Here is a 12,694-nt window from a genome sequence, read left to right as displayed (position 1 = left end):
CTGAAGTGTCTATAAACCGATCACCATCCACGCTTTGTGAGCACAGGTAACTTTGCCTCGTGACTCATTATATTACCTCCAGCGTCAGCACCGAGCGACGGTGTGCCGATGTCGTAATTACAGACCACGGTGGTCTGGGACTCGCTGGAGAGGTGGCTGCCTGTGGACTGGTGGAGCGGCCGGCTGCGAGAAGCGCGGTGACTCGAGCTGTCCGTCGAGGAGTCGGTGCGGGTGTCGCTGGATATGGACGGCTCACGACCTGAGAGAGAACAACAGAAAGAGAGAAAGAGATGACCTTTTGGGTAATCCGCCATCTGAATATGTTTACAGTGAGAAAGATGGGAAGTAAGTTGAATCTCTGCAGCACATGGAAGCGAAGGGTGGATTACAGGGTTGAAGGTCAGAGCTTTAAAGCTGTAACCTCGCACGCCACCACATGATAAAGACAAAGTAATCTGATGTGATCTGTAGCAGTGTTTCATCTTGGCCGTACCAGAGTCTTCGCTGTCGTAACCAGCCTTGCTGCAGTGCTGGAGCTCCAGCTGCGGGTTGGAGCTGGTACAGGGGTTGGGGCTCTCCTGCAGTATCACCGGTGTCCCACGGGGGTCAGCGTAGAGCAGCAGCAGGGGCTGATAGTGGCCTTTGATACAGCGAGACACTACGTCCTTCCACTTCGGGCCGATCTGGGGGTGCAGGAGGGGGAGCACACACACAAACAAAAGAACACATTAACATACATATGAGCGCACACACACATAAAGAGAAATCCAATCTATCCCTTTCAGGATATAACATTACGCCTATTCTACCAAAAGCAGAAGGTCAAGTACATTCTGTGCAGCTGTGTGCCCTCATTCATATCATATTATCACAGTGTCATGAGCTCAATGATATAATATGACTCACGCTGTGAACTGTGACTGATGGAAGCGCCAAGGACATGTAGAATCACTTCACAACACACACTCAAACGGTCTATCCCTGTCCACGAAATTCAGCTCTGAAATGCTCACTTAATAAAACCTGAGAACAGTTTATCACATCAAACACGAAACAGTGAGAAAGTCCCAAACACATCATCCGTCACAAGGCACCGCTACTGCAAGGGAACGGGACGGTGCAGCACTCAGAGTAACGCGCAGCCCAGTTAGTGTCATTCCGTGCTCTCGCAGGCACAAGTGAGGGTGCAGCAGATGCTGTGCTGCACATCCGTCCTCCTGCTGCATCATGCAGACTCCGAACTGGGTCTCACCTCTTTGACGTGGGCGTCGTCGAAGTACATCCACTTGCGTATCTTGGTCTGGAAGAAGAAGGTGGAGTAGTGCTTGCCGTAGTAGCACACCATGCCCACCAAGTAGAGCTCCGCCTGGCGAGCCCTCTCCTCTGTCACACGGTAGAACAACTACAGTGCGAGAGAGAGAGAGAGAGAGAGAGAGGGAGAGAGATAGGGAGGGGGAGGAGACAGGAAGGGGAGGGGGGGGGGACGCATGCAGGAGAGAGGTGTGCAGTAAAGGGGAAGGTAGAAACACAAGAGTTAATGTGAATACAAGCACATTTTTGCTCACCTAGTATAGATGCTGTATGCAGTAATCCCTCACACACTGCCGTTCCTCACTTTCCTCCACTCATAAACTACACACACTATAAAGTGCTGCATACACACTGCAGCTTTTCATGCAGGACCTGCACAGACCAGACACCCATTCTCTGTAAGGCCACTTGGCGCACACAACACCGCCGCTGCATGCGTGTTTTATATATATATATATATATATACGCTGACCAATGTGACGCAGCTACTGAAGTTGATGGTTCAGGAATATTAGTATAACCTTCGATATAATCCTGACTCACTGTGCACCATCTTCACCTGCTGCTGCAAGAAGCCCATATGGCTCAGTGCAGCACAATAGCAAATCATCAAGCCCTGTACCCAACATTTGCTTTCTATAATGAAGTTATTTATCAGCACGTCAGTAGTCAACAGGTTTTTGCACATACTTAAGACTGATCCAAAATCCGAATCTATTGAAAATCTAGTTTCATCACATGAAACCAGGAAAAAAAACAGAGAAAGCAAGGAGTTCACAGTACAGGAGAAAGAATATGAGGTGGCTGAAGAGGAGAAAATCTAATCGATGATACCTCAGATTGGTATCTAACTGCTAGTTTCATCCCACAACAGCAGGACGGAAAAAAACAAGTTGCAGCAGCAGGATAGAGGGTAAAACTTGACTCACTATAACACATATTCATATTCACCAATCCATTATTCATGGGTATCACTTCAGAATGCGGCTGCAGATGATACAGTGGCATTAAAATGCACCGACATTACTCAGTCATGACACAAAGTATCAGGGGTCGAAAGCTGATTGTGTTGCGTGTGCTATAATTTGTTGTTTTTCCAGACTAAGCACGCACAAATCTGAATTCTATATTGTGTACCAATGCACTCATACATGTATGTGTGTGAGTACGTTTGCATGAGCATCTGTTTGAACACACTTCTGGGTGTGAGGAAGAGGTGCGTGTGTTGTTTGTATGCTGACGGTTAGCTACAGAGCAAAATGAAACTTCAGACTAAATACTCACAGGGATTTTTGTAGTTGTATGTGGATTAGCTGCCGTATGGATATCCGGTACAGTACTGCATGAACTCAATGGACTTGGCATACAACCACTCCCACTGTCATTGATTACAGTTGCTTCTCTTAAGATGAGTTATTTCACGAGTTACTGTGAATAACTACCTGAAAACGTAATCTTGTCTACCTTTACTGCTGTTTTATTGCAGTGCCGCTGTGGTACAGTAGCTACGCTCTGTGGATCAGTCAAAATCACAGTAAATTGGATGTCAAAGCTTCTTGAAAGAAATTAATGTATGCGCTACTGCAACAGCTGAGAAAAACTATAGCAAGAAAAAACATATTTGCTTAAAGGGGTCATATTCTCCAGCTTTTCATCACTTTCACATGAGTCCCGTTGGTCTAAAAACCTTGTATTCAAGGTGTAATGCCCCAAATCCAGCTTTTCCTTGATTTTCCTCCATTTGAATATTGGATCATAGGAGCTGCATTCAGAATCTGCTGTGTCTCTGTGAGCTGGACTGGCTCCGCCCACACATGCCCATCTTGGGAAGAGGAGAAAGTACTTCCTCTCGTGGTGCCATGTGCCAGAGCAGAGCTGATGAGTTGCGGGAGGGTCAAAGGGAGGGCCTACCTTGATGGGGATTCGCTAAACCCCCAATGACACTATATAGGGTTTCATTTCTGATTAGCTGGTTGGAGCAACACACTTTTTTAAAAAAATGAAACAAGCCAGGTAGAGAGAGGACAGACTTTCTTCACTTCTGGGTAGTCATTCTAGGTATGGGGACGATTAGTACTGCTGGAAAACCTTTAGGAAGTGAATTTTGCATAATATGACCCCTTTAAGGTACAGGGTAATGCTCACCTTACCTACAAAACACATCAAATAAACATATTTTATAATCCAAAATCACACGCAGAACACATGCAGCCTAATGCTCAAAAGCAGCACATTTTGGTTGATGTAGGACTTTCTAGCAAACTTTATATGAACTGATTTCTCTGGTAATAAAAAGCACAATATAGGAGGCGCTAATTGTTGGTATTAATAGTAGAATGGAGACTAGGTGAGTGAGATTGTTACAGGCAGTGGTGGCGGAGTAAGAGGAGTCAGCTTGTGTTCAGAGGTTGGCAGGTGCCAAATCTCACTGCACAAGACCTCATTATCATCTGTGACACTCTTTCTTGTATACTACAGCTTATTCTTTAATTTTAGCTTTGAACTACAATTTTTCCTTACAGACCCATTTCTGGTTCCTTCACAGATCACGCCATATGTACGACAGAGTAAAGAGTAACAAGCTCACTTCATTGTCACTGTTAGTTCACAATGGATCTTAACACTGTTCTCATAAAATAGTGCCAACACTGTCAAAAGTAAGTGTGTAAGAGGAGGAACAAAAAAGAAAACAGAGAAGAATGGGGGCTCATTTTAGGTGTGTTTACAGTGTCGCTGCCACGTCCCTGCAGTGGATGATGTACTACAGTTTTAACTGTGTGCTTTTCTTATTTGGGAATACTTTATTGCTGCCATAATCTCTTAGGCAGGGTTGTTCATTGCACGGGTCATTTTGATTGGAAGATTTGTATTTCACAATAAAATACTCTTAGTGTTGGTTGATGTTTTAATAATGTGCATTTAATCGGTGCCTCATCTCTGTGGTAACACAAGCTCCCGCTAAGGAATGTATTTCAATTGAAAAATACATTAATTACAACATCAATCACTTTATTTTCTTTCACTTCATTGCTCGGCTGTGCTCAAAAGTGCAAACCCGATAATTCAACTGAATTCCGCTCGTTAAATCCGGAGACTGTCGTGTTCGTGTTGGCTGTTTGTGGCGGTAATGATGTTTTGTTTGGCGAATTGCTTGTTGACCTTTTCTTTAAATGTTGAGGAATCCTTTAACATAGTGCAAAAGATGCCTTTGTGTCTCGGTCCCGTGCCTCGTATTTAGCTCCTGGGTGTTATTTGTTAAGGAAATGGGGAATTTCCCTCATTTTAGTCTGAGTAGTTCCCCCTTCTGCTAAATGATGTTTACTCTCAGTGAGGACAGAATCTATTCCTCCCTCTAATGAGCAGATGGACTTTCCTTTAAACCTGCATGAACTGTGTCCACTTCAGCCAGTGAATATTTTGACTGATTGGCTCACAAGTCGTCCTGGATGCATCCTGAGTTTAACTCCACAAGATGACTTATTTGTAGTTGGATTGCCGAAACCATGCCCTTGATTGTTGGGATTTTTTCTCTCGATCTTTGTCTTTTGGCTGCTCCCGTCAAGTGTTGCTGCAGCAGATAATCTGTATCCATCTCCTCCTATCCCCTGCTTCCTCCACTGTTACACCAACCATCCCCATGTCTCCCCTCACAGCAGCCATTAATCTCCTCGGAGGTCTGCCTATGCTCCTCCTGCCTGGCAGCTGCATCTTCAACATCTTTTGTCAAATATATCAGCCACCTTTCCTCAGCACACGTCCAAACTGTCTCACCCCGCCTCCTCCAGTTCTATTTGTGAACTGCTCAACCCAAGATGTCACTGCGATCTGTCCATTTTTAATCCCGTCCATCCCAATGAAAATCTCTTCCTCCGTGCCGCCTCCAGATGGGCCTCCTCTTTTTGACGATGCCGCAGTCTCCACTTCTGAACTCTTACAGCAATCTTGCTGTCGCATGTCAGGTCTGACAATCGTCCTGCAACTCTTTCCTGCCTGCTCTCTCTTCTTCACCTCTTTTCTGCACATTGCTCTGGATTGTCAATGTGCGTTCAACTGCTCACAAGTTAATGCCACGAGGATGTACATAATTTCCATCTATTTTTCATAGATTTGGCCGCTGGTTGTGCAAATTACAGAGTCGGTCAGCCTCTCGCCTCATAGTCAGAAAACTCCCCGGTTCGAGACCGGTTGGGAGCCTTTCTGTGTGGAGTTTGCATGTTCCACCTATTCATGCAAGCGTTTTCTCCCACAGTCCAAAAACAGGCATTTCAGGTTAATTGGCGAATAACAATTGTGTGTGTGTGAGACTGTTGCTCTGTGTTTGCCTTGTGATGGATTGGATACTTGCCTGGGAAAAGATGCATTAAAGAAAAACAGATAGAATTCTTTTCTACACACTCCATGCCAGTGCTCTGTTTTTGTAACGTAAATAGTTTGTGTTTGTTTTTTATTATTACATATTTATTGTTCCCACATTGTTTTATGTTCTTTCAGCTGCTTTACAAATTTTTCTTCTTATTGTTTTTCTGTCTGGTACTACTGATATTCTAGTTTCGTGACACCCCTGGGAACATATTGGAGCCAGCATGCGAAATAAGCGATTCTCTCACATCTCCCAGACGCAGGCAGGTCCCCAGGCTGTGTATGACGTCCTCTGCGAGGTCGGAGTGGTCCGAATCCCACACCAGCCCGATGGACACGATCTCCGGTGAGTTCATCAGCACCCGGCGGATACGCAGCACCTCCCCGCAGTTACTCTGAGAGAAGAGGAGGACAGAGGTGGAGAGTTTGTGGTTAAGCAGGTTTACTCATTGTGTGTTATGGGGCAGAGAGTGTGCACGTCACTGAAGCCATCCCTTTGTTTGGCAGCAGTGAACAGAGGCATGCAGATACGCCGAGCAGTTGGAGAATGAGGGCCAGGGATAAAAGGAATGGGAAAAAAAAAAAAAAAAAAAGAGATGATGAAAGGATTGTAAGAGAGAACGACAGAGGAAGAAGTGCTGTGCTGAGTTGTATTTGTCCCTTGGGCCTTCTGTTGAGTTCAGAACCGCGTGTTCTGAATCCTTCCTTTGAGTCATGACCCACCGCAGAGCTGGTACACACGCACACACGCACACGCACACACACACACACACACACACACACACACACACACACACACACACACACACACACACACACACACACACACACACACACACACACACACGCGTGCGCGAGCATGCATGCAGCGCTGGCAAAGCGGGCTCGGAAACAGCCTGAGAACACCCTGGCAACCAGACACTTTGCCAAACACAACACACACACACACACACACACACACACACACACACACACACACACACACACACACACACACACACACACACACACACACACACACACACACACACGTATGCACAATCACACAGAACTCTCCCTTTGTGGGCGGCGGGCCGTCTTGCACTGGCACCAGAGATGGCAGGAAGGTATTTTGCCAGGGTCTGCTTCTCAGTTCCTCAGAAAGGGACACAAACACAAGCCAGGTGGAGCAGCAGCCAAGCAGCCCAGCACTGAGACAGCACCGGGCTATCGGTTTGCTCAGGACACATGGACAGGACACACGGCTCCGACTCGCTCTCTCCACTGAGAACAGTGGCTGACAACACCATTCATCAAATCATCCTGCAAACAAATTCACTCAGCTTCATAATACAACATTGATCGGCACAGTGGCATCTCAGAATTTCATATGCAAAGATTTTTTTCTTTCCCCCCTATGTTCTCTGTGTTTTGTTTGTTTTTTCGCTAGACGGTGAGTTACGTAACGAGGCTGCCGGTCAAATGATACTGAAGGTTTGCAGAACGCCGTTTGTAATAATGGTGAGAGAGAAATGAAACAAGTTGATGGAAACGATTGTACCAAGCACTGGAGACACTCACTGGCACGTCGAGCCTCAGAAAAGAAACCTCACAGTACGGGTGGAAATTAAAGAATCTGCTCCGATCTCAATGTGCTGTGACAAATTGCAACCACGATTCGTGAAGATGCAATTTTCTTCCAGAAGTCACCATGTCTCGCAAGTGTGGAATTTTGAATATGCCGTTTTGCAAATGAGTCACATACTGTAGTTTGCATCTCGTATCCATCCCGGACATTTCTCAATTTAGTTTCAGACAAATAGAAAGTCAGATGCACCTTCAGATCGTCAGTCTGGTCGGGTTCATTTTCCAGCAGCTTCTGAACTTTCACAAGCCCCAGTGATTGGTGGACTGTATTTATAGGTTTATACAACATGTAGAGCTCTGCGGCCTTCTAATGAAATGTTCTAACACATCCAAAGAAACACGATTAAAAAACATATTGTGATTGAACATTTTCTCTCAAGCTTTATAACCTCGAGCTGCTTTGGACCACAGATTAAGTTTAGGACGAAAAAACATCAATCCGTAATTCTTGACACCAGTTGACTGCAACTTTTATTAACACAGCAATTTTATCATCTTTGTTCAGCTTCATTGAATAATATATTGTACATTTGAAATACATATAGAATCATTTCGATTGCGTTATGTTTTATCTTTAATAAGCGGTTTTGTTTTTAAATGTTATTTATGTATAAACTTTGATGTGATTTGACTTATATGGTCATGATTTTCTAATTTTTCTCGTATAAATGTCGTGTCACTGCTACGGAACATTCATGCGTCGAGCACAAGGTGCACTTACATTTAGTAAATCCACCTGGAGCAACACGTTTTGAGCGAGAGTCATGCAACATGGATTTGAATTCCGAGGAGTTTTTGATGGAAATGTTTGTGACATTTTTGCAACGTTCATGTGACAAATGCAAAATAACTGTTCAGTGTGATTCGAAGTGAAGCATTCTACCCATTTTATGAATCTGTCTGCTTGATTAAAGATAATCTGAGTGAATATGGATCATTTTAACTTGTAATCAATCAACAAATAGACAAAACTATTCATATTTGAACTGTCCCAGAGGTCTTTCTCTTCAGAGACATTTGCAATATCTCAAGATTTGGAGTCTTACTAAGGTTTTGCATGCCTAGGAAAAGACTATACTACATCTTTTTTTGTGAATTCGTCAGCATTCAGCCAATTATACTACCAAACATTTTGATCATTGTTGATCAATTACATTTATTTAACTTTAAACTTTAAGCACTGTCTCAAGCTTCTGAAATTCAACATTTTTGTAGTTCTTGATAATGTGATAATAACCTGAATAGATTTTTTTATGATATTCAAAGCACTAATCAGTTATTTGAAAACTTATGTTAGTTGATAATGAAAATTGGTGTAAGTAGATCTAAATCCCTCAAACGAAAATGTTTCATATCTACTCTTCAGTTTTTCAATTTGAACTCTACAATTAAAAAACTACTTTACAGATCTTGCGTGAAACTAAAGGCTTTTTTAAATCAGCTGCACTTTTACTGATGCTTCAGTGTTTAAGCAAACCTGAAGGTGAGGAAGTTAACCAGTGAAGAATCTAAAAACGTCTTCAGTCAATTAAGCCATTTTTTTTTTCTTTCATACCTGTCATAACTTTCTATCCATAACTTTGGCATCGACTCTCATATCTCCAATCTGGCGCTAAGTATTCCAGCTGCCACACCCTCATCCAAACACCATCACTCTGGGACAAGCCCACGGTAGTATTAACAAAAGATCGGAGCTGCGAGTGATGGAGGATAAACACAGGCAGGTTGTGTGCGTCCTGCAGGATTGTGCACACACAATGTCAGCGTTTGGACGGCGAACGAGGCGATGGTGTATTAGTGTTGGATGTGGTGCGCTGTGAAGGCTGTGCCTACAGAGGAGGCTCTTTGTGCAGACACTTTGGCAGTGAGGGCTGGGTGTGCAGGGCCAAACTGGAGCTATTCGACTGCGAGCTCCTTCCCATGTGGCAGCACAACACACAAACCTGAAGCACAAAGGAATCACACACATTCCTTTGTTCTGCGCCTCTCAATATCTAAACTCCTCTCCCCACTTATGGGTCTCACTTTTTAAGAACTATACGTTTCCGGTGATAAGTAGAGAGGAGAAAAGGGGGGGGAAATGGCAATAAGCTAAGTTTGTGTTACACAAACTAAACAAGAAAGAGAAAAACAAAACAAAACTAAGAGATGATGAAACTAACATCCTCATCAACTCTTGATCTGGAGAGTGGCCATGTTTGTCAAACGACCAGTAAACCAGTAAAACCACAGCACATTGATAGATAGACAACAACTTCTTAAAAATCCTTTGATTCAGTGCAAAGACGAAATAGTACAGAAAAAGAATTCTAATTGAAAAAAAAAAGCTATTTTAAAAGTGCGTCCTGGAAAACCATATCCGGTATCTGCAGCGCATTTTTTTGTCTTTCAGTTTTGTTGCAAATCTTCTCTGTGAGGGTGATTCAGGCTAATATTTGTAAAAGTCTGAGGATTCTGAAGAGACACAACGAGCAGTTACAAATTCACCCTGAGTTTGCTGATGGTGCTTCCGGAACGAGCTTTGAAATGACTAAAACTGAAGTTTTCATTCTAATTTTTACATTTTCCAAATCGTCCTGGATTGGACCTTGCAGAGTATGCAGTATGGGTGTGAGAACCGGCCCGCAAGAGGCTCCAATCCGGTCAAAGCACCAAGCAAATTGGAAACATTTCAGTGAAAACGTAATCTTTTTTTTTTTTTTTTTTTTAATTTGTGTGATTGTTGGTCTTTCTCACACCAATTCGAAAGAGACCTGATTCTCCTGAGGTACAGAAATGTGTTCCTTCCAGAAGCTTCAATGATTAGATTCAGCCGTTCATCGTCTGAAATAAGGAGTATTTCAAAACAAAGGGCACTGAGTTCATGTGTGCTCATGTCATGTGTGAGAGAGTGTGTGAGCTCTTACAGGACAGTTCCGCAGGTCCCCCATGTTGCTGGCGTTGCGGAGCAGTTCTCCAAACATGTCCGGCGTGGGCTTCTCTCTGCACTCCAGCATCCTCACTGCCTGGTTACTGCAGCACAGGACACACACACACACACACAAACACACACACACACACACACACACACACACACACACACACACACACACACACACACACACACACACACACACACACACACACACGCACACACACACACGCACACACACGCACACAAAGAGACTGAGTGAATACATCCAAAACAATAAAGTTTTGTTCACTGCAGAAAAGCACATCGTCAAACCCGGATCTGACAATGTTTCTGTTCGTGAGACTCATTAATTTGTTTGTTCTTTGCTCTGCAGATGCTGGTGTTTGCAGTGACCAACAAACTGCAGAATCAATACATTTCTAACTAATGTTCAGCAAGAAATACAAAGGGAAATGAAACAATTGTTGGCAAATTAAGTCGACTCCTTTCAGACGACCACCGAGTCTGTCCCACGGGCGATCTCTCATGATAAAAAAAATAAAACAACGGGACAAGAAAGAAAAGGATACGAGGGAGATTATATGGCAACAAATTAACAACTTTGAGAATTAGTAAATCCTTTTTGACCCTCCTGGGGTCAGATTACATGATAAAAAACCAACAAGAAAATGTTAACAAGTATTATTAATATTGAAGGCGAAGGCAGAATAAGCTTGTTGAAAGAGTTTTACTAGTACACCCAACTACTTTTAGCAAAGCTTGATGCAACGACAGCTCAATGCTGTGTTCATCCCTTGAAAGAATAATTTCCCTGTGAAGGACAAACTCAAACTAACATTATTATTCTCTGTGAATGCCAAATAAACTTGAGTCCATCTCAGGTATAGAGATTATAACCGAACGAAGTGCCATTGTTTGTTGTTTTTTTACCGCTCTGGTGACATATTCCTTTAAGAATTACAATCTTTAAAAAGAACTCTCCTCTCCTCTCCTCTCCCCTCGTCACCCCGTCCATTAGCCCGACTTGAACTCAACCTCTTGTCTGTACTCTCTCTCTCTCTCCATTTCAGCCCTCTGTTCGCCCTCTCAGCTTCAGACGCCCAGCCAGACTCAAGGCCAGAGGAGCAGAAAATACTCTTGTACTTCAGTGTACTTATGTCTGAACTGTGCTCGCACCAGGCATTTGTTTGGTCTTTTTGTTCGCCCTCTGATTATCTTGCTCATGTTGACTTTTGCATATTTGGCTGTCCGGGCTGTAAACAGCAGGGCTCACTCGGGGTAAAAATAGCTTGGCAGTGCTAACAGGCACAAACATGGAGCGATGACACCTCTGTGCCCCACAACTACCTTGACGTAGTGTGTTTATTTGTGCTTTTGCCCCCCGAAATCATTCCTCTATTTCCTCCGCTGCGTTTCATTTCCAAAAAGGCGTACGAAGGGCTATATCCTCTTATTTCCTCCTAGTTGGGTCTTTCCGGCCCACTGTTCCACTTATAGATTTATGTTGCCCCCTGGGTCTACTGAATCAAACACCTGATTGATTACTTCCCCCTGTTCCTTATTTCATTGACTCAAAGCGCGTGCAGTTTTTATGTAACAGCGGTCAGCGTGCGTGTGTGGATTCACCTGCATGCGAAAGCCGCACGCGGACATCCACCTTTGCATGAGGTTGACATTATGCCCGAGCTCACCTGCTCTTGCATATGCATGACCGTACACGTGTGTGCGCAATATGTGCGTGCGTGCGTGTGCGTGCGTGCGATTGTGCTCACGGCTCAGCGTTCAGCAGGGACCCGGGCGGTGAAAGCAGAGAACACACTGTACCTTCCTTTACTGCCACCCCAGCCACAGCTTGCTGCCAGATTTACTGCAGTGTGTGTGTGTGTGTGTGTGTGTGTGTGTGTGTGTGTGTGTGTGTGTGTGTGTGTGTGTGTGTGTGTTTGCATAGGTGTGTGTCAGATCTTACCAGAGGGATGTAGTGGAGATGTAATGAACCATCTGAATGAAGGGTAAGGGGTCTGATGTGGCTCCACAGCTGTTACACACACACTGCAAAAAAAATTTAAAAATACAAAGAGAGTCTGAGTTTCATCGCGGGACATCCCGGCCGTGGTCTTCAGAGGTTGACTTTTAATTACTGTGAGTGGGCAAAAAAAAAAAGTCCTACCTGCTCAAACAGAGTCATGGCAAACTTCTGGTGCGGTATGCAGTGTTTGGCTGTGCAGATGTCCTCTCTGGTCTCCGCGCTGATGTGGAAGTGGATACGCATCAGGAGATTCTCCTGATAAACACACGAGGAAGACGTCAGTAAATGTGTGCGTGAAAGTTCGTGTTGGGATGTGGTTGTTTATTTATATAAATACACTGTGTGTGTGTGTGTGTGTGTGTGTGTGTGTGTGTGTGTGTGTGTGTGTGTGTGTGTGTGTGTGTGTGTGTGTGTGTGTGTGTGTGTGTGTGTGTGTGTGTGTGTGTGTGTGTGTGTGT

General features: G+C 44.1%; 1 protein-coding gene across 1 annotated transcript in view; it reads right to left on the bottom strand.

Moving 5' to 3' along the window:
* Positions 1-12,694, bottom strand: part of usp54b (ubiquitin specific peptidase 54b) — a gene marked incomplete at its 5' end in the record, with an annotated part of 50,939 nt that overhangs the window by 19,285 nt on the left and 18,960 nt on the right. Inside the window, 7 exons of the mRNA XM_080484553.1 lie at positions 77-259; positions 494-683; positions 1,253-1,402; positions 5,919-6,065; positions 10,203-10,308; positions 12,177-12,259; positions 12,378-12,491. Of these exons, the coding sequence (XP_080340679.1) occupies positions 77-259; positions 494-683; positions 1,253-1,402; positions 5,919-6,065; positions 10,203-10,308; positions 12,177-12,259; positions 12,378-12,491 (973 nt within the window). The remainder of the gene's footprint in view (positions 1-76; positions 260-493; positions 684-1,252; positions 1,403-5,918; positions 6,066-10,202; positions 10,309-12,176; positions 12,260-12,377; positions 12,492-12,694) is intronic.

This window comes from Lipophrys pholis (genome assembly GCF_963383615.2).
Source record: "Lipophrys pholis genome assembly, chromosome: 1".
NCBI lineage: Eukaryota > Metazoa > Chordata > Actinopteri > Blenniiformes > Blenniidae > Lipophrys > Lipophrys pholis.
The sequence above is the reverse complement of the archived record's forward strand: the minus strand, read 5'-3'. Positions and strand labels throughout refer to the sequence as shown.